The sequence below is a fragment of the Ursus americanus genome, chromosome 28 (genome assembly GCF_024610735.1).
Source record: "Ursus americanus isolate L20-20 chromosome 28, mUrsAme1.1.p, whole genome shotgun sequence".
Lineage (NCBI taxonomy): Eukaryota > Metazoa > Chordata > Mammalia > Carnivora > Ursidae > Ursus > Ursus americanus.
The window spans coordinates 7,157,581-7,185,510 of NC_142154.1; the positions used below are offsets into that span (position 1 = coordinate 7,157,581).

General features: G+C 50.0%; 1 protein-coding gene across 6 annotated transcripts in view; it reads left to right on the forward strand.

Moving 5' to 3' along the window:
- Positions 1-27,930, forward strand: part of NTRK3 (neurotrophic receptor tyrosine kinase 3) — a 538,421-nt gene that overhangs the window by 369,224 nt on the left and 141,267 nt on the right. For all 6 annotated transcript variants that reach the window (XM_087856654.1, XM_045813101.2, XM_087856653.1 and 3 more), the window contains one exon: positions 6,781-6,969. In XM_087856654.1, the coding sequence (XP_087712780.1) occupies positions 6,781-6,969 (189 nt within the window). The remainder of the gene's footprint in view (positions 1-6,780; positions 6,970-27,930) is intronic.

Consider the following 27,930-nt stretch of genomic DNA (forward strand, 5'->3'; position numbering starts at 1 on the left):
TCTCTCTCTCTCAAATAAATAAGATCTTTAAGAAAATACTTCATGTCAGCAATAGTATTGAGAAAATGGGTGGTTGGGTGGGAAGGGTAAGAACTTTGGAGATGGACAGAGATTCATACATAGGCTCCATCACTTCCGACCTAGGCGATTTTGGGAAAATGAATTAAACTTATTTGAGGATCACTTTCCTAGTTGGTCAGATGGGAATGACAGTCTATTTTGCGGGTCAAATGAAAAGAAAATAATTGTTATAATTACATCCTTAGAACTCTGAGTCATTTCTTTGGAAATTAGAGAAGAACCACGTCTACAAACTGGCTGAGCAAATGCCATTGTGTTGAACTAGTGACTGGATTTTCTTGGGGATAAATTTCTGAGAATTGTTAATGCTTTGAAAGTTGGGGAATTGCTGGATATTGGAGAAGAAATTCCAAAGAAGTGTTGCCCTTGATGAAAGAGGCGGTGTTTATGTGTTAACGCATTACCAGGGAGCAGGCTGCTTTTCCCCCGCTCGTTTTGTGCAGTGTGCAAACAAGTGCACCCCCCCTTGTCCACGAAGAGCCCTGACTCACCAGAGGCTTCCGCAGGGTGCCTTGTCCTTGCAGACCGCATGGCCACTTGCTTCCCTCAGATCCTCTGCAATGGGGCCTCCCCCACTGGGGTCAGAGCCCACTGTACTGCAGTGAAGTTCTGCCTCATGGTTTCACCAGAGACCTTCGCTTTCTGGGGGCACCTGACCCCACATTGGAATCAACCGCTTATGAAAATATAAGTGATTCCATTTCGGCCCCCTATTTTTTCCTGTTGAAGGAGCAGAGAGGGAAAGAGGCTGTTTAAAGACTGGGCAAGATACGTGCTGGGGCCATGAGGCTTTCTCTAATTATCCAGTGGTTCCATTAGGGTATGGTTGAAGGCAAAAACGTACTCTAGGCCTGAAAGAAAAAAAAAAAAGGCACTGATTTGGGAAGAGAATCATGTGATGGGGGTCTGAGCTGACCTAGATTCACTCCTGACTCAAAAGCTTGAACTGACCAGCAAGCCTGCAAACCTGTCTCTTTTCCTTTTTGTTTATTAGTGCCGTATAACAAAGTAATTGTGTCCTGGATTAGGATTAGGAATGAATTAGTGACAGCAGAGAGGCCCGGCACGGGTACTAGACAGTGTGTGTGTGTGTGTGTGTGTGTGTGTGTGTGTGTGTCGGGAGCTCAGAGGACAGCAAGCTTGACTCCTCCTCCTGACCTGCCTGAAGCCTTGGTGGCTTCAGGAAAACCGAGACGCTCCCTGGACAGACGAGCTCTCCCCCACGTTATTCCTTCTTCTTTGTATCTTAATAAATTCTTCTCTGTGGTTATTAAGGTGAGAAGAAATGCTTCTTCCTCACAGCGGCCCCAGGTCTGTGGGTTTTCCCCTGAGACATGAGACCTGGCCAGAGCTGGAAAGATAAATTGGTTCCTAGGGTGAATGCGGGTACCCCGTCAGCGGATCTCAACCCGGGGCACTACTGTCACCCCGGAGGGTATTTGCAGATATGTTGTGTGCTGGGTGGGGAGACTGGCTTTTTTAACATTTATTTTAAATTTTTTTTATTAGACCTTATTTTTCTGAGCGGTTTTTGGTTCATAGCAAAATTGGGTGGAAGGTAGAGTTCCCTTATATGTTCTCCGCCCCCCATACCTAGCCTCCCTCATTATCAGTGGTACATTTGCTGCCACTGATGAACCTGGGACTGCCTTGGAACGCCCAGGTCCACAGAGGCCACATATCCTGCCATACCCAGAGCAGCCCTGTCCCTAAAGGACTTGTCTCACCCCATCGCCGGCTGCAGCCGTGCTGGGGACCCTGCTGGACGCCGGCGCAGGTGTGCGGGGCAAGAGTGAGCTGCAAGGGTCTCCTCTTATGTTCTTTGAAGAGGGGTCTCTGCACTGCTTATTGGCTTTTATTTTAAGGAATGTGGTTCGTGGAAGAGCAGAGGTGAGTAAGGGGGCCTCGGGGACCAGACAGCGGTCTGACGGCACCGTGTTCTTTTTGATGTGGATATAGCTGAACGCGAGCGTTCGGCAGCTCTGGGATGCAGAGCTCATGATGGATTATCTGTAATCTATCTGCGTGAGTCTGATGAGGTGACCCACGCTTGTCCCTGTTCGCAAGGCTCAAGAACCACCTCTTCAAAAAGGGTCTCAGGGACCTGCAATTGAAGGCAGCTGCTCAGGAGGAGGATAATGTACCTGAAGTGACCAAGTGTCCCCTTGAACACACGCTCTCCCCCGCCATGGGCTGCACTTTCTGGATGGCAGCACCTCGTCACCATCATGAGCTCAGGCTCTGGGGCAGACCAGGTTTGCAGCCCAGCGAGCATCCACCACTTCACATCCCACTTTGTGCTGTGTGTCCTTGGGCAGGTCACTGCTCTGTGCCTCAGTGCTTCCATCTATAAAATGGGGAGAATAAAGGTACCAATGCCACAGAGGCATTATAAGTTTCAAGACGTTGCAGTTACAGAGCCTGATGCATAGAAAACTCTCAGTAAAGATGGCAACAATGGTGAGATCTCCAGTTGACTCCTTCATCCCCATAGTTGAATGTTTTCCTCCCGTCGCTCCTCTCTGGGACCCGCTCTCACTAAGGTCACCTTCTTGTTGACAGATACGGTGGCCTATTTTCATTCTTCATCCTATTGGCCTTAGTAGAGGATGCTCTTGAACTTCTAGGTGTTCTCCTCCTTTGACTTCTAAGTCAATGTCATTTTCAGATTCTCTTCTGCTTTTCTGGCCATTTCTTCTCATGTTCCCCTTCCTCTGCCCGCATTCTAAGTATTAGGTTTCCCAGGGCTTCGAAGTCTGTTTTATTCGTTTATTTCTGTGAAGTCTTCCTGGGTGACCCTGTCCCTTCCTGTGGCTTGGGAGCCTGTGGCAGGACCCTTCTCCTCTCTGTGGCTCTTACCTGGTCCTCTCAGATCTTGGAATAATGTTGAGAGAGCAGGGACTGTTTTAGATCACAAGCTTTGGAACTTTGTGTGGACCACTCGCTGTCCATTGACGACTCCCTGAGACACAGATTCAAAGAAACAGCCTTTCGTAAAACGCTCAAGTCCTGTCGTTTCTGTCTTCTCCAAACTCCTCCTGATTCTATATCCTGCCACCATATTGCTATAACAGCCCACATCCCATAATGCTGAGAACAGACCGGTCGCGGTGGGTTGGGGGGGGCTTCTGTCCTCTTTCCCCCCCATTTGCCCCTTTGTTTTGCTAAAGCCTCCCCTCCTGCTGCTTCCCAGGAAGGGGGAGGTGAGTGTCTACACACCTCTAAGTACCTGTCTTCTGCCCTTACGGTGTGTGAATACACTTTTATTTATTTTTTTAAAGATTTTATTTATTTATTTGTCAGAGGGCGAGAGAGAGCACAAGCAGGAGGAGCCACAGGCAGAGGGAGAAGCAGACTCCCCACTGAGCAAGAAGCCTGATGTGGGGCTCGATCCCAGGACCCCGGGATCGTGACTTGAGCCAAAGGCAGATACTTAACTGACTGAGCCACCCAGGCCGTCCGTGAATACAGTTTTAGGGGTAGAATTCTAGGCTGAAAATTTGTCCACCAAAAGTCTGAAGGAATTGGGGCACCCAGGTGGCTCAGTCAGTTGAGCCTCCAAATCTTGATTTTAGCTCAGGTCCTGATCTTAGGTTCCTGAGATCAAGCCTCGTATTGGGCTCTGTGCTCAGCAGGGAGTCTGCTGGAGATAGATTCTCTCCCTCTGCCCCTCAATCTTTCTCTTTTTCTCTTTAAAAAATAAATAAATCTTAAAAAAATTTGTAGGGATTTCTCAGTGCGGTCACAGTGGGTCGTTAGGGAGAATTGCATTGTCTTTCTGATTTCTGTTCCTTTTGAAATAGGACCTATCCCTCCCTCCTACAAGCTCTTAGCATCTTCCCTTTATTCTCAGGGGTCTGGCACTTTATAACTTTGTGCCTTGACATATGTGTGTGTGTGTGTGTGTGTGTGTGTGTGTGCGTGCGCTCATGCACACATGTGCATATATTAATTATGCTTCAAACTGAATGGACAGGTCATTTGGAGAAATTTTTCCCTAAATTTTATCCTCCCTTCCATTTTTTTCTCTTCTCTGTCCATCCCTTTCTCCCTCTCCCTACCCCGCCACCTTTCTTTTAGTCCGATATTGAATCTCTGGATTGAATCTTTAATTTTCTTCTCTTTTCTTTCCTATTTACCTCCTCTTTCTGTTTTGTTTGCCTTTCTGAAAAATTTCCTTGGCTTTATCTTCCACTCCTCTTTGACTTTCGAATTCTCATGGTCGTAATTCTCAAGGACTCTTTCTGACCCTTGAATTGTTCGTGTTTTAAATATCTTGTTTTATGGATGTGAGGTCTTCATTTGTCTCTCTGAGGATATTCACGATTAAAAAAAAAAAAGTCTTCTGTTCCTTGCGTTGCTCTGTTTGCTGCAGGTCCCTGATTGTCTTGTGGTCTCTCTTTCATGTTGAAGCTTTGCTGAAATGTCCGGGGAGCCTGGGCTCTTCTCTCATATGTAGGAATTGAATTCTAGAAAGCACTTTATACATATAGATGAGCAATCAGCTATTAGCCTTCACTATGGCATGATCACAGACTAAGCATGACTTCATTGGGAGACCACCAAATGTCAAAATCTAGGTACTTTTCTTTTTTTAAAGATTTGTTTATCTTTAAATAAGAGAGAGAGAGAGAGAGGGAGAGAGAATGAGTGTGCAGGGGGAGCGCAGAAGGAGAGAGAGAGTATCTTAAGTAGACTCCCCGCTGAACGTGGAGCCCAATGCAGGGGTCAATCTAATGACCCTGAGATCATGACCTTGGCCACAATCAACAGTCAGATGCTTAACCGACTGAGCCACCCAGGTGCCCCAACATCCAGGTGTTTTTTTGAGGCATTCAGCAGAGAAGCACCCTCTGTGTCTCCTGCAGGGGAGGAGATGGGGGAGTAGGGTCAGTGAAGGTGTGGGCATTCTTGGTTTCTGTCTTCCAGGAACAGGAAGAAAGGAAGCAGCCCTTCCCCTCAGCCTTTCCACTTAATTTTCTCCAGGAAGAAAACACTAGCCTGGTGGGCTGGGGCCAAGGTCATGGCTTGGGTACTTTGTTTCCAGCCCCAAGCCCTGCTCCAGCCTTCTGGGTTACCCTGTCCATTCAAGTCCTGGGCAACCCAGCAGAACTGACTTTCTCTAAATATTCCCCCTGCAGCCCCTCTGTAAGCAGGCTTACATCATTTCACTTTTCATCTTCTAGAATGTTGAAATATCTTGTTTCTCCTTGTCTCTCCTCCTTGCTCTTGATACACCAATATTTCTGTAATTTCTTTATATTTTAGAGACATTTGGGGAGAGAGGAAGGAGAAAACCTGTGCCCCACTTTCAGTGTTTAATTGGAATCACGACGAAGTTTCTCAGAGTTTACAAGGTGTTTTCAGGCGCTGGCCTCTGTTCGCAGGGCGAGTGATTGTTGCCACGCATTGCTTCTTTTCCACGTGATCTCCAAACCCCATCAGGCATTTGTCGTGGTTTGGAATAAGCCTGTCTGTACCGATGGAGTGGAATTCACGGTCCTCAGTTCGTGTTTACTAGTCTTCCTTTTAGTTCTGCTTCATTGGTGCCTCCTCGCTATTCGATGGGACGTGTTCTCCCTGTAAACTTCCGTAGATGTAATGGACTTCTACAGCGGAAGTGCTGTACAAGCCACAAAACCAAATCGCAGCAGGCACTTTGTCTTGGGACCACGTGTCTTGCAAAGCAGCCATCTCAGACACCAGCTGTAAGAAGCCACAGTCATAGCCGATGCCCTTGATGTCAGTTTTATTTGTACGTGTGGGAGAATCGCCCCACCGGACAGAATCCTTGCTCTCCCAAGACTGTGGCAACAATGACCTTTGCCAACTTGTGTTTGTAAATAACCTGAGTTCCTGAGTTACTTCTTTGGGTTGGAATGTGGTGGAGTGGGGGTTGGTGAAGATGCAAACGATGTTCCTTGGGGCCACTGGGGCAGTGTGGGTCTTCCGAGAGTGGGCAGCTGACCCAGTTGCAGGAAGGTTAACAGTGATGCCGCCGAATCTGTGTCACTTTGAAGACTGGCTCAGGTTTGATCCCGGCCCATACTGGGCTTATCTCCTGTGGACTGGGAGAGGCCACGGCAGAGTCCAGTGAAAGCTGGATACCTTCCTGTAGGAATCTGAGGGCCGCTCTGGAAAGGCTAATCCAGGCACTCCAAGCCCCTCATCAGAGGTTCTAGAGCCTGGCTGTGCATGGGACTCACAGGGGAGTTCATTAAATCCTGATGCCCAGGTGCGTCCCCGGACCAACTGAATCAGAAACTGGGGGTGGGACCCACCATCGATCGTTTCTCAAGCTCCCGAAGGGAGGAGGGACAGGGAGCAAATTACTGCTGGGTACTTTTTTTTTTTATCCCGTTGTTGCTACATAAGCAAAGAACTCATTTAAAATTTGCATTATTGTGAACTGATCTGGATTTGGGGAAAGTGAAAATAATTCATGGCAGAGTCATTTTGATACGCTCTCTTGCAGCTATTTCCATGGTGTGATGGGGTGGACGCTTTTCTCTCTCAAGAAAGAGAACAAAGGGGTGGTTCTTTGAATGCAGACTCCAGAGCATTCAGGGTGTATTCTTCCAGTGGATTTCGCTCTTCTGGAAATGTGGTGGCAGAAATAGTGAGAGGATCCATGGGCAGGGCTGGGCACTGGTCAGGTGTGACTTCACTGATGTCCTGTGTCCCTCTTGGTGTGCACAGGGCCCGTGGCTGTCATCAGTGGTGAGGAAGACTCAGCCAGCCCGCTGCACCACATCAACCATGGCATCACCACGCCCTCATCATTGGACGCCGGGCCAGACACGGTGGTCATCGGCATGACCCGCATCCCGGTCATTGAGAACCCCCAATACTTCCGTCAGGGACACAACTGCCACAAGCCAGACACGTGTGAGTACTGGAGTAGAGCGTTGTCCCTTCTGGGGAGGGCGGGGGAGGCTGGCATGGCAATAGACCACGTAGCTGGGGTTCTGGAACCTTCTGAAGTGACCTACCACCTGCTAACCTCCCATTCTCTTAAGGGACCCTCCCTGTTTGTCTCAAAACTTGAAAAATAGCCTGGGCAAGGGGTCTCCACTGGGGCAGAGTCCCCTGGGCAGAGAGGGCTCAGGGTGGGTAGCAGCCTGGATGCAGGAGGTCCAGCCCCACATGGAGACGTGCTCCCACTCCGTCAGGGGGATCAGACAAGGCTGGTCTTCTCTGTAGACCTGGCCTCTGCGTTTAGGAAATGTAACCTGACTCTGTCCAGACAATAGCCCCTGAGGTTACCAGACCCTCCACCCAAACCTCCAGGAGAAGGGAAGGGAATGAAGGGTGGTGAGTACCGTTTGAATGGAAACATCTCCCTAGCTGCCCCTCCAGTGCCCCGAAGTGTGCACTTTCTGAGAATTTCCTCATGGCCCCACTGCTAGGACAGCTCACCCCCTCTGCAGATTTCTCACTCAGGTCAGAGGATTCAGGGCACCGGTTTCCTCCTCGTTTCTTGCCTGCTGTTGGTTCCAGTCCCTCTCCTTGTATGTCCGCTGAGCTCCTCTAGGGCCTCTCCCAGCTCCCACGGCCTCTCCCCGCTTCCAGAGCCTCCTTGGCGTGGGCCTTCCATTCAGCAGGTGTTCCCTTTGCCATGTCCCAGCTCCGTGTAGGCCTAGCAGCCCCAGTGCACACCCTCCCCTGCTCCTGCCGTCAAGAAATGGTCAGCTAGGTTCAGGAGAGAGTACAGAGGCCCCTGGAGACTGAGAGCTGGAAGGGATGGGCTAGGTGAAGGCATCATTTTACGGACAGGAAAAACATACTGGGAGGCTGTGAGTTCCTCTTCCCTGTTCCCTGGCTTCTGCCATCAGTTCTCTTCTTCTCTCTGCTGGTCTAGGGTTCCGGCTGAGGAAGAAGCACCCCAGGTCTCTCTGGCACTGGCTGAGCGCTCTGTCCTCGGGCCACACCGTAGCTCACAGAACTCTTGCTGCCCACGCTGGTCTGTCTTACAGCCGAGCAGGCACTTGGCTCTCGCACTGACCTTCGCTTCTGTTTTTCTGGTTCTGAGTTTTAGTGAGAGGATTGTCACAGTGGGAGGGACTGGGCTCGAGTCAGAATCGTGTGCCTCGCCACCTTGGGTGTCCTCCAGACTCTGTCTCGGCGTTTATCGGACACCCCCTATCAAAATAGCAGGGGACGCAGTGCTAAGAACCGTTCCGCTCTGGCTAAAGGCCTTGCCTCAGGTCAGGTTCGTCTTGGACTGACGTGGGTGTGGCTGGAAGGAAAGCCTTTCTGTGATGGTAGCATGGGGTCCAGGCTTGGTCTGGAGTTGGTCATGCGGAGCTTTCTATGGCGATTTTGCTGGCATTTGAACAGAGACTTAAACATTGCTGTACTGAATATACAATTGATTCTCGTTATTTACAGTAGTTATGTTCCAGTAAAGTCACCACGAATGCTGAATTAGTGGACACTGGACCATTGCTCCTAGGGGACATATGGGGTTAGGTTCCTGTGAATGTCTGGTCACAACATTTTCCTCAACAAACCAATGCATAACCTGTTTTATGTGTGCTTCTGTTGGAAGACGTCCCATTGAATAGATATTGTTGGTTCGTTAACATCGAACTCGGGGTCGGCAGCGCAATGACTCAGGCCTCAGCAAAGCTTATCTAACCCACGATCTCGAGCATACCTGTTTGCTCCATAAGGCCCACCCCGGCCTTCTTGCTCATAGGAATGCTAGATGCCCTTCAGCACTATGCTCCGGCCATTTCAAACAGCGAAATTGCTCACAAAAGGCACAAATACGCAAAAAATGGCACCAAATAGACGACGAAGGGGACACCGGTTTCTGTTATGAGAGCTGAAACAGAAGGCAGAGCATCACGTGGGAGTGTGCCCGTCGGGGGACTCCCATGTCTCCTCACTCCTTTCACGTTTATGAATGACCACAAAAGCGCCGTGAGTGTCGGTTTGGGGGTTACACACAAGTTTTAGCGAGGAGGCGAATTTGTACCAGAATCCATGAATAATGAGGATGGGCAATATGCCCTTTAGGGGAAGTTCTGAGCTTCTGATGTAGTCTCTGGGTCACGTCTGTGCTCGCGTGAGTTCCTGACACCGGCTTCTCCGTGGATGTCCGATGGGGATGAATCTTGCACGCGGGAAGAAAGTTTCCTCTGGGTCATCAGAGTAAGTGTGAGCCGCGGAGAGAGCTATGGGATCTGAGTGTCCCTCAGTGTCAGGATCCCTGCCCCAGCCAAGGAGCGATGGCCTTAGGAAACCGCCCCGAGAGAAAGCCTTCCTTCCTAATCTCTGGGTTTGTGATTTGAAGCCATCTTTTGAAAGATCCAGGCGGGTACTTCCGTGTAAACGAGAAGGGGTGGGTGGAGATGGAGGGGAAACAGGTTTATTGATGAAGACGGGACAGAATAAGGAAACAATCCCTCATCCGAGGGGAATCAGGAGCTGACTCCAGCTTGTTAAAACCCTCTGAGGGGCGCCTGGGTGGCACAGCGGTTGGGCGTCTGCCTTCGGCTCAGGGCGTGATTCCGGCGTTACGGGATCGAGCCCCACATTAGGCTCCTCCGTTATGAGCCTGCTTCTTCCTCTCCCACTCCCCCTGCTTGTGTTCTCTCTCTCGCTGGCTGTCTCTATCTCTGTCAAATAAATAAATAAAATCTTTAAAAAAAAAAACCCTCTGATATTAGGGAAGGTTTCCTTTTCAGGGAAGCAGGACATTTTGTCCTATCAGTAGACAGTGGATGGCTCTGAATTGTTTCCTGAAAACATCTATGGCCATAGCAGACAGTGTGCAGGAGCCTTGTAACTGGGTTTCTACCCCTGCCTCTGTGGGCCCCTGGTTGATTCCCACCCGGGATAGGCAGCGCCCGCCCCGCCCCTCAGCTGAGATTTACCAGCTAAGCAGCGGCAGGTCTCTGATTACAAAGGCTTCATCGGTTGAGAGTAGTGACTCCAAGACACATCCCCGAGTGTGATGAGACACTATCATAAATAATTAAAGCCACATGCACTGTGGCAGATAAATAAGCAGTGAGCACTCGTGACTCTGCAGAGAAGGCTGGGGTCACCTTTGAGGGGATGGCAAGAAATAAGGGATTCAGGGAAGAGAAGTGCTTATAGTATGAGCCCCTCGGGGGCTCTCCCGTCTGATTCCCTTGTGCATCCCGTGTAAAAGTGTGCAACATGGGAAGAAATGGCAGGGACACCGTGCTACCTGACTTGAGACAGCATTTCCCCGAGTCTCCCCATGATGGATGTAGCATGAAAGCACTTTGCGTTCTTAGACATGTGTTTATCATAAATGGTGGGACCTTTCCAACCAGAGTGATAAGAACACTGCTCCTTTCCCCGCTTTTCCCTCTATCTGTCTTCCATCGCGTCCATAGCATTTTTCATAGCATGTCAGGGCTGCAGGGATGTTTGGAGAGCACTTCACACCATCCCTTATCAGAGGCTTGCCTGCATTCCCAGCAAGCACTCCGTGCGTGGCATTGGCTTTATTCTCAATGTATTCAACCTTTCTGGGGATTCTGAAAGACCCCAATGAAAAAGCTCCTACTCGGGGACAGTATGGAATCTGATGCCTAATGAGGCCCCCTCATTGTTTACTGAAAGCCCCCTGGTTCTCAAAAAGTCAGGAAATAGATCCAGGCCTCCTTGTCACCCAGCCTGTTTGGGGCTAGGTCCTACAGAATGAGACACCACGGGGCTGCTCTAGAGGGGTCAGTGGGGAGAAGTTGGGAGGTGTTTTTGTAGCAACACAGGGCCCTCGGTTACCTTGGTCTCCCTTGTGACAGCCCTCGGCCACAGCAATCATGCATATGCTGGGGCTGGGTCCCCGGCTGCCCGGAGGAGTCGTGCTCTGGCTCTTTCCCACAGGCCAGCTGGAAGGCGCTTTGGCTCTGCTTCAGGCCCCGGGGTTCTCTGTTCATCCCCTTTACAAAACCCATTCTCAGAAGACTGTTTGCCTCTTGGTTGAGAGAGCAGAGGCCATCTGGCGAGCTAACTTGTGTCCTTCCCTCCCTCCCTCTGTCCCCAGGTCAGGGCACGTGCCTTATTCACAGGTTGTCTCTGTCTTGGTTGTCGCCTTCCCAGAGCCAGCCCTCCCCACCTCTCCATCCCTCTGATCTCTGCCCCTCCTGGTGGGCCGGTGCACAGGGACCTTTCCCTGCCCCGGCCAGCCGTGCCTTCCTCTCTCTTCCCCTGCAGAGAGTGCCGCTTGCTCACCTTGTACTCACCCTTGAACCTCTTCAAGGTCCCTGCCCTGCAGCTCCCTGTCTCTCTCCGCTTCCCCAGGAACCCTGACTTCGCCATCCTTGATCTCTGCAAAATTTAACCACATTCCTCTTTGTCTGTGCTCATTCTTAGCATCCAGGCCACGCTCGCTGAGCTGATTTTTCTCCCTTTCATCTGTTCAGTCCATATTTATTGAGAGTTTGTGGGAAGCCTTCCTTTGGGCTTTGGAAACAATGGAGAACAGAACACGCATGGTCCCTGCCCACAGGGACTTGTGGCCAACTATAGCTTATCTCCGAGATGCAAATGGCACCCCCTGCTCCCTGGGGACCGCTCACAGGGCCTTGTGTTCTCACCCTCCAACTTGCTGCCCGTGATTCCCCAGCCTCTACCCCTAGAAGCTTCTTTCCAGAATGCCAAACCCACACCGCCAACTGTTGCTTTAGTGTAATTTCTGTTTGAAATGCCCGTGTCCCCTCCTGGCTTGGTCCTTATCCCCCTTTCTTCCTTTCTGCACCCTATTCATCGTTCAGCATCTGGCTCATTTCCAACCTCTTCCTAGGCCCAGGCTATGGCCAAGTGACCTTTTCTCCTCGGGAACCCCTGGCCTAGAGTAAATGCCACGCACTAGTCTTGAATGACTTTGAATCAAATCTTAGGTCATCCTGTCACTTCTCAAAAATGTGTGCTCTGTTTCCCAAACCCGACTTTGAATTTATTCCAAGAAGTAGCTCTTATGTGTCATAATTCCTCATTTGCTATTGAAGATAGAGCATGGGACGAGGGTCCAAGGAGATAGCAAGTAGCGCTGTGTGTCGGGTGATGCCTGGCGGGAGTATCTTCGTGGCGCGGGCTTTCTAGAGCTGGCACGGACAGAGGGAAAGGTTGTCGGTCTGCTCAGCAGTCTGCTCTGGACCAAGCATGAGGCTGGCCCCCCCACCCCGAGGAAGAGGCTGCTGTTCCAATTGTACAGATGGAGGACTGAGGCTCAGTAAAGCTTAAGTGACTTGTTCTAGATCACATGGCTCTTGAGAGAGAGGCTGAGATCAAAACCCAGGCCTGCTGATGATAGCGTCCTTCATTTTTCTGTCCAATCACATTGCCAAGGATTCCAGTGCTCCCCAGGCATTTGCTCTGTACCCCCTGAGCTCAGGGCCACTGGCTGGTGAGGAACGAGGATGGTTTTGTTGTTCTATGGAGGCCCACTGTTCTCATTTCCTGGATCAGGACAGTGCTGCGGATAGGCCATTCGGACTTGGGATTCCCAGGAGGACCGCGGCTGAAACTCCCTGTAGTCGTGTGGCCGGGTCAGCACCTACCCCTCGGAATTCTCCACAGAATCAAGTCCCCGAGGTACCATGGTTGCCTTCCGATATGGTGATACTTGGTTCTAGGGTGAAGTCAGTTTTTATTTACTTTTCATTTTTAGAGCAGTTTCAGGTTTACAGAAAAATTAAGTTGAAAGCACGGAGAGTTCCCCCTCACCCCCTCCCACTTCTGCCACCAGTTTCCCCTGTTGTCGCCACTTCCCGTCAGTGTGGTGCATTCGTTACAACCGATGGTGTGGTACAGTCCACGGAAGCCCGTGGTTCACAGTAGGGGTCACTCTTGGGCTTGTGTAGTCAGTTCTGACCAAAGCAGGGTGGTGTCCCACCATCACAGCATCACACAGAATGGTCTCACTGCCCTCGCAGACCCTCTGCCGCCACCGGGTCCTCTCCCCTCCCCAGCCCCTGGCGGCCACTGCTCTTTTTCCTGCCTCTTGCAGCCCGGCCTTCTCTGGGTGTCATAGGGTTGGAATCCTGCAGTAGGCCGACTTTTCCGATTGGCTTCTCTCACTTCATGGTGGACATTTGAGGTGGTTCCATGTGTTTTCCTGACTTGATAGCATATTGCTTCTCACCACTGAATAATGCTCTGTCGTGTGGGTGTCCTGCAGTTTATCTTTTCTCCCATTGGAGGGTGGCGTGAGCTTCCCGGGGCTGCTGGGACAAAGTACCCCAAACTGGGGGGCTTCAAACAACAGAAAGAGACTAGAAGTCTAAAGCAAGGTGTCGGTGGGGCCACACGGTCTCCAAAACCTGGAGGGGAGCCCTTCCTTGCCCTTATTTAGCTCCTGGTGGCATTTCCAGGGCCCCTTGTCACCACACCACTCCAGTCCTCTGCCCTCCAACCACATGTGGCTGTCGTCTTCTATGCACATCTGGCCCTGTTGGCTTAACACCTCTCCCCCCACCCCTGCTCTGGGATGACCTCATCTTGACTTAACTGTTACATCTGCAATGACTGTTTCCAGAGAAGGTCACATTCTAAGGTACTGGGGATTAGGACTTCAACAGACCTCTTTTTGGAGGTGCACACTCAACCCTCGGCAGATGTCTCGCTTGCTTCCTCTCTTGGACAATGACAAATAACCCTCCTGTAAACACTGGTGTGCAGGTTTTGTGTGGGCCTAAGTGTTTAATGCATTTGAGCGAACACCTCAGGGTGTGGCTCCTGGATTGTATGGTAAGGGTATGTTCAGCTTTGGAAGAGACTGCCTAAGTGGCTTTGACAGTGGCAGCCCGAAGTTCTTTCCATTTCGTATGAGACTGGCCTCCATCAATCTGCGCCCACCGAGGATCTCCTGGGGCTTGTCAGTGCGCACCTGCCTTCTTAGCGTGCTTTCTGGAGTGTGTGTGTGTGTGTGTGTGTGTGTGTGTGTGTGTGTGTGTGTATAAACCTTCTCTTGTGCTCTAGACTATACCAGCACCTACGACAGAGTAATTCTTACTGGATATTCACATAGATGGTAGTGAGCATACTTGGCTTCCAACTGTCACTGGCCAGAGACCCATCAACCACGTTCACTGTAAAACCAGCCCCTTGGTTGACTGATGGACGTGTTTACCCCAGTGTCAACCCCCAGCCTCCGGTGGCCTTCACCTTTCCAGCCACTGTTTCCCTTTCTGGTTTGGCTTCCCTGAAGCCTTGCTAATGCCTTCTCTTTCCCCATGGGTCCATGTCATGCTGGCTCTACACTTCCAGGCCTCGTGCCCTGGCTCACTTTTTGGTTTGGTTGTTTGTTATTTTGGTCTATTGATCAGATGTTTATTTTTTTAATTTAAATTCAGTTAATTAACATATAGTATATTATTAGTTTCAGAGGTAGAGATCAGTGATTCATCACCTGCATATGACACCCAGTGCTCATTATATCCCGTGCCCTCCTCAATGCCCATCACCCAGTTACCGCCCGCCCCCACCCTCCCTTCCAGCAACCCTCTGTTTGTTTCCTTTGATTAAGAGTCTCTTATGGCTTGTTTCCCTCTCTGATTTTGTCTTGTTTTATTTTTCCCTCCCTTCCCCTATGATCCTCTGTTTTGTTTCTTAAATTCCACATATGAGTGAGATCATATGATAATTGTCTTTCTCTGATTGACTTGTTTCGCACAGCACAATACCCTCTAGTTCCATCCATGTTGTTGCAAATGGTTTCATTTTTTGATGGCTGAGTAATATTCCATTGTATCTATGGAACACATTTGCTTTATCCCTTCATCTGTCGATGGGCATCTGGGCTCTTTCCATAGTTTGGCTATTGTGCACATTGCTGGTATAAACATTGGGGTGCAGGTGCCCCTTCGGATCACTACATTTGTATCTTTGAGGTAGATGCCTGGTAGTGCGATTGCTGGGTCGTAGGGTGGTTCTATTTTCAACTTTTTAAGGAATCTCCATACTCTTTTCCAGAGTGGCTGCACCAGCCTGCATTCCCACCAGCAGTGTAAGAGGCTTCCCCTTTCTCCACATCCTTGCCAACATCTGTTGTTTCCTGACTTGTTAACTTTAGCCATTCTGACAGGTGTGAGGTGGTCTCTCATTGTGGTTTTGATTTGTATTTCCCTGATGCTGAGTGATGTTGAGCATTTTTTCATGTGTCTGTTGGCCATTTGGATATCTTCTTTGGAGAAATGTCTATTCGTGTCTTCTGCTCATTTCTTGATTTGTTTTTTTAGGCTTATTTGTTCCTTGGGTGTTGAGTTTGTAAGTTCTTTATAGATTTTGGATACTAGCCCTTTATCCTGATATATCGTTTGCAAATATCTTCTCCCATTCTGTCGGTTGTCTTTTGGTTTTGTCGACTGTCTCCTTTGCTGTGCAAAAGCTTTTTACCTTGATGAAGTCCCAGTAGTTCATTTTTGCCTTTGTTTCCCTTGCCGTTGGACACATGTCTAGCAAGACGTTGTTCTGCTTTCCACACGAGTTTCTATGCTTTGAACCATAGGTGTGCATTTAACTTTCAGCCCCTCCTGGCTGTCACCTCTTCCTGCTGCTTCCCTGGACCTGTCACACATCCTCCCTGGCTGATTTGGCAGCTCTGTTCTGGGGTCTTCTTCTTAGCCCCTTGCTCTCATGAGGTGGTCTAAACCCATCTCTGTTGGTTCCCTCACACTCTCTTTTTCCCTTCGTTCCCTGGCCAGTGAGCAACCATTCGCTGTTTTCTCACCAAGTGGCAGGCACCCTGTAATGGGCCCTGGAGCGGAGTGGAGTAACACCTCTTGGGCTGCGTTGCAGCTGTTTGGGGGGTCCTAGCCTCATTCTCTTTTCCCAGGGCATCCCCCTCACACACCAGCCTGCAAGACAGGAGTTTCCACACAGATGACCAAGGCTGGGGCCGCTGGGTCTGTGGACTGTGCCCCATCCGCCAGAACGCATGGTTCCTTTAGCGGGAGTGACAAGTGGCTTGTCTCCTCCTCTTCTGGACCAGTCGGCCGTGGAGCTTGCCTCCTGTGGAAGAGGGGCTGCCGAAGCTGGTTTCCCAGCTGTGCCGGGAGCCCAGAGCCCGTGCGTGTACTGCAGTGTGAACAGTGCGTCGGCATGATGTAGATTTCTGTCCCCTTCTGTCCCAACAAACATCGCTTAGTGCAGGCTAATGATGGGTGTTTATTCCCAGCCACTTAGCTCGGCGTAATGGACTTGCAGATGAAATATGGAAAATGGGCTCCTTTGTCTGCGAGGCTGGGGCCTCTCCTGTCACGAGGAGCAGAAGCGGCAGCGGCAGCCACTGCTCTTGCCGAGGACGGCTTTCTAGGTTTTTCTGTAGCAGAAGTTCTGATGGACTTGCCTGATGGAAGGAAGGGGATCTGGTTACAGGGCTGGGCTGGGAGCTCCTCCTCTGGGAGTACAGCTGAGAGGAGGAAGCTGGCCTACGAAGACTGCCGTTTGCTCCCTGTGGCTGATCTAGGAGGCAGGCTTGGCTAGATGTGACACGGGTGGGGGTTCTGAGGCACCGCCACCTTTATTCTGCCGACTGGATCTTCATGGGCCAACTGCCTGTCCAACTGTGGATCAGATCTTGGTGAAGGTAATATTGACATTTTGCCTTAGCCTTTTTCACCAATGGGTTGTCTCCAGGCCTTGCTTGCCATTTTTTTTTTTTTAAAGATCCTTTTATTTATTTTCGAGAGTGCGAGTGAGTATGAGCAGGAAGGGCAGAGGGAGAGGGAGAGAGAATCTCCAGCAGAGACTCTCTGCTGAGCATGGAGCCTGACGTGGGGCTCAACCCCAGGACCCTGAGGTCATGACCTGAGCTGAAACCAAGAGTTGGACACTTAACTGACTGCACCACCCAGGTGCCTCTCATAGAACATTTTAAGTGAACATAAGTTAGGATTGTTTCCCTCTGATTTCTCTTCAGTCCTATTTTCAGATACAACTAGAATAAGTAGCAGACCCCCGAGGATCCCGCAATGCTAAGTTTGGTGAGCCCAAGGTTTCTAGAAGAGAGGATTGCTCGGGCACATTCCCACTTAACTTTCCTTCTAGAAAGAGCTGGATGATGCCAGAGTAAGTTATCTTGGGAGTCAAGGCCCTGAAGCCCTGGGCCCACAAACTTGTCCTGAGGGTCTCAGCCCCTAGAGAGTAACCTCTGTTGGTCACTGACTCCCACGACCCCCACATCTAGGCATCATCGAAGCATGACATTTTGTCTTTGTTCTCCTCTCTCCCAGGAAGAAAAAAAAATCAAATGATGCCATTTCCCCTAAATTATCTGAATACGCTAGACATTCCTGAGCACACACTTTGGAGCTGTAACCAACTAGTCCAGAGGGACAGACTCACCTCCATCTCCCTGGGCCAAGACAATCTGCCTTCCTTGTGACTACCATGACCTCATCTGTTTTGTGCTTCCGTGCGGTAATCACATACTCAAAGTTAGTAGCTGCATGCAGTCATGCTAATTAAGTAATTAGGTATAATTGTGCTCACTGTAAATACACAGTAATTGGCTTAAAAAAAGTACTTGGGGGATAAGCATGTGCTTCAAGGTGGAGGAGGTGAAGCACGAGAAGACCCCCAGCCTGGTGTAGCATCACTGCAGTGCGGGCCCAGGGAGGTTGCACCCAGCAGTTGAAAGTGAGGAGGATGGGGAGCAGGTCCCTCGTGTCCTGCTTAGAGACCCACAAGCAGAAGGACTGCTTGTCTCCTTGGCATGTCCTCAGACTTGTCTTTCAGGAGTGGGGGGATTAACTCCTCTCTGGAGACCCTCTGCAGCTCAAGCCTTCCCAGAGTTACCTTTCTCTCTTCTCCTCCAACTGGATGCTGGCATCCCGGCTGCTTTGAGGTTTCTCTGGGTGATAATTCAGAACCAGCCGAGAAATACACACGGGAGGCGGAGAGGGATCAAAAGTCGGGCTTCATGGCTGGACTGGAGAAAATTGCTGGGACTTGAAGCCGAAATGGGCTTCTTAATGCCTCTGCCAAGCTTGAACTCGGGAGGCACATACAGAAGTAGCACCTGCGGAGAGATGTTCCTCCAGTTGCATGAAGGGTTGGGGTCGGCCTCACCTTTTGCAAGTCTGGGAGCTTAGCCGCCCTCTGGAAAACCACGCATGCAGGGAGAGTCTCCCTTTTCTGCGTTAGGCCTGCTCAGAAGAGAAGTAGGATGGTGAATGATGGACCCTGCTCATGTCACCTGTCAGATACCTCACTCACTTCTCAGAGGGAGGAGCCAGGGACATGGGTCGAGCGAAGGGCTGGGGTTGCTTCCCGTGTCTCCAAGGAGATAAAAACTCCTCTTTTATGGGCAGAGGCTAAAAGGCAGGGAAAGAGAAAAAAAGAACCTCCCTCTCATCCTTAGGGACAGCAGGGGGCTCTGTCATTAGTGGTGGTCTCTGTTAGTATTCTCTTTCCAGAAGCCCTTTTCCAGGAGAGAATGGTCATCATTTCCATTTCCTCTAAATGAGCATATGAGTCATAATCCTGATGGGAGATTGCCAAAGAGGCCGGAGGTTCTCGTTCCCATTGTGCTATATTCTTAATGGTCAATAACTAAAAACCCAAGCACTGCCCATCTCTTAGCCAGAAGCCCAGAGTCCAAACGCCCTTCTAACTCCTCCCCAGCTGCCTTTAATGCTGTGTGATCTTGAGGGATGTGAATAGGCATTTCTCAAAAACAATGTTCCGTGGTCAAGTAGTTTAGGAAAACGTGGATTAAGTAAGTGTCTTACTGTGGGATTCTGAGAGCCTTCAAGGATAAAGGTCATTGCAGCTTCGCAAGAGGGGCCTCGGCTCTGCAGCATTTCCCAGATTTATTGAGCCTCTGAGCCTGATTCTTGAGGTATACCTGTTAGCATCGTTGTGGACACAGATGTTCAGTGGCTCACATTCTGGGCTGTTCTGGGGGCTTGGGTTCTGTTTTTGCCTCCCCAGCAGATGTGGTAAGTCACCTGACACAGTGCCCAGATGGGCCTGAACCCGTTTGGCACGTGCACTGTTACATTTCTTACCAAGCCTCTGGGAGGGACAGGAAGTGGCTGCGTTCCATGGGAATGCCCAGAGTTGGGGTGGTGGCATTCTTCGGGATTTCTGGCAGAGAGCTAAGTGCCCTTCATTCAAATGGATCAGGGGGGTCTTTGTCTGTTGTTCTCTGCCTAGAAGCTCTTGCAGGTGCTTCTAACGCTTCCTAAACCCCCAGATCCGGAGATGCTCGTCATGGCCAAATTTTCACTGCATTCCTGCTTCCTGCATTTTACTGTTTCCAAGCAGATTTGCCACTTAGGCTTGAAATCTCAGGGAGCTGTTCCTAAGGAGAAAGGCACAAAGATGCAGGATGCTGCCACCCAAAGCACTGTTTCCAAACCATTGTGTGGCACGTCAAAGCACCTCTTTATTTCAAGAAGGGTATATAATGCTTGTGGCATGGAGTGGGCCCGGGCAAGGTCTCAGCCAGCCAAGAGAGTGAACTGAACCCTTGGTTATAGGGCGTCCTTTCTCATTAGAAAAGAAAGTAAAAGGAGTGTGTGTGTGTGTGTGTGTGTGTGTGTGTGTGTGTGTGTGTGTTGGGCAGGGAGGGGGGTGCGGGCTGGTCCTAGACCTTGGTCCCAGCCCACCAGCTCCGTCACTGCATGACTGTGGGCAAGGCATCCATCGTCTCTACACTTGAGAGGAGAAAACGTGAGCACCTTAGCTGGTACGTTGTGAGACGCAGCAGCACGAGAATTTGGAAGTGCCCCGTCAGCCTGCCTAAGTGACACGCACACGATCGTCCTTCCCTTGACAACAGTATTTTTACAACTGTTGTTATAATTCCCGATTTGAATATACTGTTGGGGGAAACCAGCTTTGGTGGTGTCAAAAGTAGAGGTTTTCAAAGACTGATGATATTTCTCAAAAGACAAGGATCCTTCCCTCCCATGACTTCTTTTCCCCACGTCTGAGAAATAGCATTTTCTCACCCAGCTCCGCAGCCCCAGAGACGCCGTTGGGAGTGAGGGCTGTGATATGTTTGTTGTCAGGAAGTGATGGATGTAGATGTGCGAGGGCTCAGGCCAATTTCCTTTTGGGTTAATGAGACCGAAAAGCCGTGAGCCCAGCGCGGGGATGGCAGACAGATTCATGGTGGGATTCTTTGGTTCGGTTGGTTTTTATTCTTTGCTTTTACCTTTCTTATCAGCAAACATGATTTTGTCGAAACTGCCGGGTGCATAAGCCTCCCTGCTTTCCTGTATTCCTGCCAAGTGCCTCATACTGAGTTACTTCTGTGTCTGTGCCCGTATGGTACCCTCTGCCGTTAGGGCTTTAATGCCCATCTGCTCAAGTGACTTCTTTTTTGCTTGTTCTTTTTTTTTTTTTTTTTTTTAAGATTTTGTTTATTTATTGGAGAGAGAGAGAGCATGAGTAGGGGGAAGGGGCAGAAGGAGAGGGAGAAGCAGACTCCCCGCTGAGCAGGGAGCCCGATGCGGGGCTCGATCCCAGGACCCCGGGATCATGACCTGAGCCAGTGGCAGATGCTTAACCAACTGAGCCCCCCAGGCGTCCCCTTTGCGTGTTGTTAAACATGAGCATACAAGCCTTTCATTCTTTCTTCGCAAACATACATGAGACCTCCAGGCACAAATGTACACATCGGTGGGTCTTGTCATATTTGCACACATAACTCATGTTTTGGACCGATTTGGACTGATTGTGTCAGTTGAGATCCTTCTGGCTGCGAGTACTAGACCGTCGTGAGCCACTGGGCTTCCACAAGAAGGAAACGGAGCATTACAGAGCTCCAGTAGAGAGCTAGGGGAGGCGCCTGGGGAGTGGGGACTTCAGCTCTGCTCTTCCGGGATTCTCTTGCCTCTGTCTTTCTGTGTCTTGCTTTACCACCAGACTGGCTCCCCTCATGGTTACAGAATGCTGGCCAGCAGCGGCAGGCATCACCGCTAAAGCACACGGACCAAGGGCAGCATGGAGTTGTCTCTTCCTGTGTGTCGACTGAAATTGAGAAAACCTTTCCCTGAAGCTCCCAGCCGTCTTTCCCTCCTGTCTCATTGGCCAGCATTATGCCCTGTTCCTAAAGCAGTCACCCGCAAAGAGAACGGAATCACCTCAGGCTCCTCCAGATTGTCCTCTGGGCTTGGGGATGGAACTCACTTTCTTCTGAGGTGTGGGGCTGTCTGGAGGGGAGCGGATAGATACCTGCACAGAATCAGGGTTCTGTTAGCAGGGAAGAAACGAGAAGTGGCTGTTAGAAACGGCCGTGGCTGCCCCTGGAGTTCCTCTCCGAGGCTAAATCATGCTCACCCCATCATCTGGCCTTGCAAATGGCTGTTGTCCTGCTCTTCTGAGAATGAGCAGAGGCCTCTCGGGGTAGAGGCGGTAGGAGGAGGATGAGAACACTGATCCTGTGTCCGTTCCACTCCTTGTATTTCTCCTTTTAGGGGAGAGCAAGCTGGGTAACTTGTGGTTGTCGTCAGCGCTGTTCTGGTCTGGAAACCTGTCCTGCTAATTTTCAAGGCTATACTTACATGCCCGAGCAAAGAAACATTCCTCATGTGGCTCTAGCTGGAACAGTGATCTCAGTCGAGCAAGCTGTGTGAGTTCCTAGGAGCTGCTGTCTGAGCTCCTTTCGGAGCATAGTTTCTGGAGAGTAGGTGGGAGCAGGGGGTGGTGAAGAGAGAGTGAGGGGAGGGGTAGTGAGGAGAAGAGCAGTAACATCTCCTCGATACCTATCAATGCCTGTTCCCAATCAGGCTCAGAACTTTAAGTACATTAAAACCATAATAAAATCTTTCACTGCATAGTGCTTACTCTTGGGCCCTGAAAACAGTTTAAATATAATAGATTGTTTCATTTTTTACACAAACTGTTTGAGGTAGGGGCTGTTGCTTTCCCCCATTTCGCTGATAGGGAAGCCGAGGCGCAGGACAGGTTAAGACATTTCCTGCAGGCTCACAGCTGGGAAATGACAAAGCCGCGGAATGACACAGTCTCCCACCCCCACTTTCCCTCAGGAGGTCTTTCTACACGAAACCTACCTACATGGCTTGTAAGTGTTGTGACCCCCACTTGACAGATTAGGAAACTGAGACTTGGGGAAGCTAAGGTACTTGTCCCAGATTGCTCTCTGCTCATGGCAGAGCCAGAAATGCACACCCAGGGGTTCAGGCACATGCCTGTGCCCTGGCCCTGGGCTGCCTCCCCTCACCGCTGGCTGACCTGCACCCGTCTGCACCCTGTCTTCTGGAAAACTCAGGATGGTCTTGCAGATTTTCATACAGATGCTGGCTTGGGTGGCCCATGGGGCCCTCCATGGAGTCAGCAGAAGGCAGTCCCTTTCTAGCACTCCCATGGCTCCTCTGGAGGCAGCCCCCTCCTCATTCCTACCCAGGAGGCCATCTGGAGCCCCTGAGGCCTGGAAGGAGGGCCTCTCAGAGCAGGGTCCTGCTAGCCATGGGCGCTGGAGGTGACACGAGGGCTACACAGAAGGAGGAGGACCAAAGGACTTAGAGCCAAGTTGGCCTCTTTCTGGGCCAAGCCTCTTCTCATCCTGTCCCTGATGGCCGTGTAGCTTAATTTGTCACCCAGATTGTGGCCAGCCGGGCTCTCACCACGCGCTGCGTTAGCTCCCATCCCCTAGACCTAGAATTCCTGGTGACGCAGCAACTCTTCACTTTGGATTCTGCTGAGTTGGGCAGCCCTAATGCCACCGGTAATGAAGAAGTGTTGGGACTAAACTCCTAATGGCTCATTGATTGGTTGAATTATGCTCAGTGTAATTCTGAAAATAGATTTTAAATATGTGCTTGGGGATTTGTGGGGATTTGTTACTTAGGAGCCTTAACTCAGTCGTGGCTGGTCTGACCAAGACATCGACGCTGGTAGCCGGCGCGGGCGCCATACTGTTCACCGCGGCGAGACCCCCTTTCCCCCCGGAGCTGGGAAACTTGCCAGGGGGGAGTGCAGGCAGGTGTGGAAAGGCCCCCTTCCCCTTCATACACACCCCTGAGCCGGGGGCTTGAGAAGGTCATCTTGGTTGACCCAACCACTGCAAACGCTTCCATATTCTTAGAGGGATGGAGACATGTAGATTCTGGATTCTCTCTTATACTTCCTCTGAAGTCAGGGAGTGCAGAATGTTGCCCTCTTTCTAATTCCAAGTTTTCACAGAGGGAGGCCTTCACAAAGGCTCAGCGTCTCAGCTTGTTGGCATATGCTGGCATCATCTGGTCTACCGGACATCCATGACTTCCGGGTCTAAGGAAGGAGTGGCGTGAAGGGTCTGGCGCTGGGCTTCGGACTCCCATGCTTCTTTCTGTTATTGTCAGGTTAATCTGCAGACAATAGAAGAAGGAAGCAGATAATACAGAGACCTCCCTACACACCTACAATTACCATCCTTGTCTACTTATTTCCCTCTAGCCCCTCAGGGACCTAAAATACCTCCCATTGCTGGGGTGGGGTGGGCCAGAAACCCATGACGGATGTCATGGCCGAGGCTCCATGGGGTACAGTTAGACTGTATTTCTGAAATTGGGAAATTGGTCAGCGGTCTTTTTTCCAGAGCTTCTAATGCTACTCTTCCATTTTGACCTCTATCTGAAAGACTGTGTTTCCTTGTACCCTTCCCTGGGGTAATTTATACCCAGCCAGTCATTAGAAAAACGGTGTCCTCAGGGAAGGGAGGAAGTAAAAACAAAACCTGGAAGAAAAGAAAAAAAAAATACTCTGCTCTAATAAAGAAATTACTGACGGTCTACATTATGAACTGTATTAATTTTTAATGGCTGAGAAAGGACTTGATTTATAATGCATCCTTCTCGGCTACAGCGCCTGTCCCCAGCTAATAAATAAATGACAGGTCTCTTGTATTAAAAGTATCCGTCATTTTACATTGTTGGAATGTAAATGGCGGAGGCGTTGAGGGAGAGGCTCCTGGGAGCCGGTGTGCTCTGCTGTGCCCAGTCGCAGAGGGAGTTGGCCGTGGAGGTTGGCCTCGCTCTCACGCTGGACGGAAGCTCCCTTCTTCCCCTTGGTCTCAGCAAAGTGACCCAAATAGCTCCAGCCCTTGGGGTCCAGGGGGAGTGCATAAGAAGGGGTGATGCTGTGCCTAGGAACGGTTCTGATGGAAATTGGAATTCCTGGTCCTTAGGCAGCATTGCCCACGGCTTCTCCCTGCGTGTCCTGAGCAAGCACCACAAGATTACATGTTAGCAGTTGATCCTTTGTTGACGCTGATGTCGGACTCACAACTCTGGTTCGCTTCTCTGGGCCTCTTAAGAAAAAAAAAATAATAAAGCCTGATATTTGTCTCTGGTTCCGAAGTAGTATGTACTCATGGTAAATATTTTGGGGAAAATCTAGACAAATGCAGAAGAAGACAAGTGCCCCACACGCTGCAGCCGGTGACAAATGCTGTGAGCGGGTCGATGCACCTCCTTCCAGTCTTTTTTTCCTTGCAGAGATACGTACACAAACAAATAACAAACGCAGACGTGTCTGTACCAACACACACGCTTGTATTCTGCAAAACGAGATCATAGTTGGCATACGGTTTTGTCGTCTGAATCTGTCATTTAGCAGTATGTCATAGACTTTTATTCTATCTCATTAAAAATCATGCAGCTATCCTGAGTGGCTTACGGATGTGTGGCCAGGGCTGTTTTCATATTGGTGCCGTGTAGAGCTGGCAATCAGTCAATCAAAAAGCACTCCTTTGTTCTCTGTCACAGTGCCAACTCTAGAGTAAACACAGCAAGGGAGAAAAATGAGGACAAAAAGATGGGTTTTGCACAGAGCTCATAATTATGGAGCAACTCCTAGCTGCAGAATCGATGCAGTGAGGCTGAGAGAGGAACAGAGTGGCCTCGTCCCTGCGTGAGGAAGTCCACACTCCAGCTGGGGAGATCGGCCCCTACCAGGTCCTGGTGAGCCAGGCATAATGCATGTCCCAGGGACCCTGCAGCTCAGGGGCCGGGTGTGCATAGCGAGCACCGGTGTGTTTTAAGTAGGGGAGCAGAGGCTTGGGTGAAGGCAGACAGAGGATGGGAGATTTGAGGTCTCTCTAAAGCCAGGGGGGATTGAGACTGGCAAAGATGGGAGCTAAGGACCTTCCAGACCACAGTGGCAGGAGCTGGAAGCAGAGACAGGCTTCGGAGGGGCAGGGATGGGAGGTCCTAGGTGACTTGGGAGAAGAGCCCCTTGGGTGGAGGGGGCAGATCCTTTGCTTGCATTACATAGTCTAGGTGACTGAAGCAACAGTGATGAATTTATTCATAGAATTTGCATTTAAATAGTTCCAGCCTTTATTTACCACGCTTGACATTGTTATCAGTTTCTCAGAAACAGGTAATGACTTGAGAAGTAAAGGCGCTATCGACATTATAATAAAAAAGGTAAAACAAAGTAGGTGATTCTCTTTGAACTGAGGGACAGTTTCAAGCAGACACAGAGAGACCCCCGTTCCAGAAAGAGCACAAGAGAATGAGCGAGATTCAGCGATCGCTGCCAGCAGGTTCGACAACTTCTGATTTATTTATATTGTCTTCGTAGGCTTATAAAAATGGAAGTTTGCCTGGATTTTGAGACCAGCATTTCTGTCCTTCCACAGAGGAATTTATTTCTTGATTTGTTGTGTACATTTCTAAACATAGACAGACCAATTGCCTTTCGCTCCTGAAAAGAAAAAAAAAAAAAGGAAAATGAATAGTTTCTGAAGCTGGTTAGAAGAGGAATCAGAGACGTTGCTCCTGGGAGGGGTGTGCTCCTGTGTTGCAGGAGAGATCTGCAGGGAAGGCTCCCAGAAGCACTCATTCCTGGAGCATCGGAGAGAGGAGGGCTGGCTGTTACAGCATCACCCACATATGGGGCCTTCCCTCAGGCATTTCAGGGGCAAACCCTAGCTGTTGGCCCGCTGCGTGGAGAGCCTGGGCTGGGGGGGGGGTTGCATTCCACACCTCCCATGACCTGCTTAGACTCTGGCCCAAAGGAAGATGGCATAAGTGATTTGTAAATGTCCTGCCGCTACACAGTTTCAGCTGTCCACAGTGGAACTTTAGAAGACCATTGTCCTTATAAGACTGGTTCTCCAAGTCTGGTCCCAAACCAGCAGCATCAGCATCATCTGGAAACTTGTTAGAAACGCAAATTCTTGAGTTTGCCCCTCCAGACCCATCGAATCAGAAACTCTGAGGGTGAGGCTCAGCGATTTGTGTTTTAATAAGCCTTCCAGGTGATTCTGATCCGTACCAAAGGACGAGAAGCACTGTGGGAGATATTGGTAGGTGCTCTTTTCCTCCCTCAATCTGAAATATTTGAAGAAGTTGAGGTGTGTTTCAGTACAACCGTTGGTGGTATTTACAATTTTTCTTAATTCAGTAAACTTTCACTGAGCATCTGCTAAGCTCTAGATACTGTATTGGGTGCTATGAAGACAACTAAGCAAATAAATAGGTCATTTTGATGTGATGGCTTTGATATGAACATATAAAAACACTTTTTGGGCAATGATACCATAAACCAGAGACCCTCATCTTCATCCCTCATCCTCACCCCTCTGTGACTTCTGTGCTGTCTCTGGCTTCTCGAAATGGGGGCATTTTGTCAAAGCTTAGGCTCAGAGTGTTTTGAGAGTGAGAAATGGGGTATGAGCAAGGTGTGGGGAGAGGCCAGGAGGGGGTCAGGATGTCGGCTTTGCATGTTATTTGGGGATAAGGATGCAAGTGTAAAGATTTTTAGTTTAAGCTGCGTGAAAGTGCTTCCCCTTTGTCCAGACTCTATTTCCTATCAGCCCTGTCAAAATGGCTGCCTTGGATTAAACCTGTCCATCCAGAGGTCTGCTGTCTTGTGGGGTTGTGGATGACGTAGCAGTGGCAAGATGGGAGTCAGCTTGCTGAATGTGGAATTCTACAAGGAACGATGTGTGCGTTCTCCTTCCTGGCCCACGAGGCCAAGGGCATGAGGCGCTTGAGCTCTGTAGGTTTGAGCCCTGGACCCTGGATTTGCTGCTGGATCACCTCACTAGGCCTTCCTGTGTCCGTTGTAAGATGGGAATCATGGGGAGACCTGCCCCACCAGGGCTTTCTATGTATTCCGTGAGGGAATGCACGTAAGGGATTTGGAGCAGTTGCCTGGATTCGGGAAGAGACCGCTCAGTTCCGTTGGGCTGTTAGGCCTTATGATCGTCTGCCTCAGTTGCGCTGAAGAAGGAATTTTAAGTGTCACGAGAAACACTCCTGCTCTGTGAGGGCGCCCGGGGGTGTTTATTTGACTGCAGGTTTGGTTGGATATCATCTGCTAGTAACTTGGTGGGAAATGTCTCCCCCCGTGGAGCCGGCGTCGCATTACGCTGACGTCGTGCAGTGACCGGCTTATCTGCAGGCAGCCAGGGCCTGTGTCTCTTCAGTCCCGGCTTCTCCTCAGAGTTGACCCCAACCGTGACCCGACCCCCAAGCCTCACCTCATTGCCAAGCTTGAGGAGGCGATTTTGCCAGAAAATATCAGATTAGTGAGAATTTAATTATGATTTTCAGAGGTTCTGAAAATAGACGAATACAGCAAATGTCGCTTAATGTATTGAATTTAGATACACATAACCTCTTCCTGTTCAATATGGAAATACACGCGTTTTGTGAGTCCTTAGAATTTTGAGTAGAGCCACATTCTGATTAGTTCCCAGCTAAACTTTCTTAAATTCCTCTCTATTTTGATTTTTTAAAAGCTTTTATTGGTTTATTTAGAGAGTGTGTGTGTGAGCGGGGGCAGAGGGGAGAGGGAGAGAGAGAGTCTCAAGCAGACTTCCCGCTGAGCTTGGAGGCCCACACGGGGCCCAATCCCACGACCCCGAACTGAAATGAAGAGTCGGATGCAGCAAGC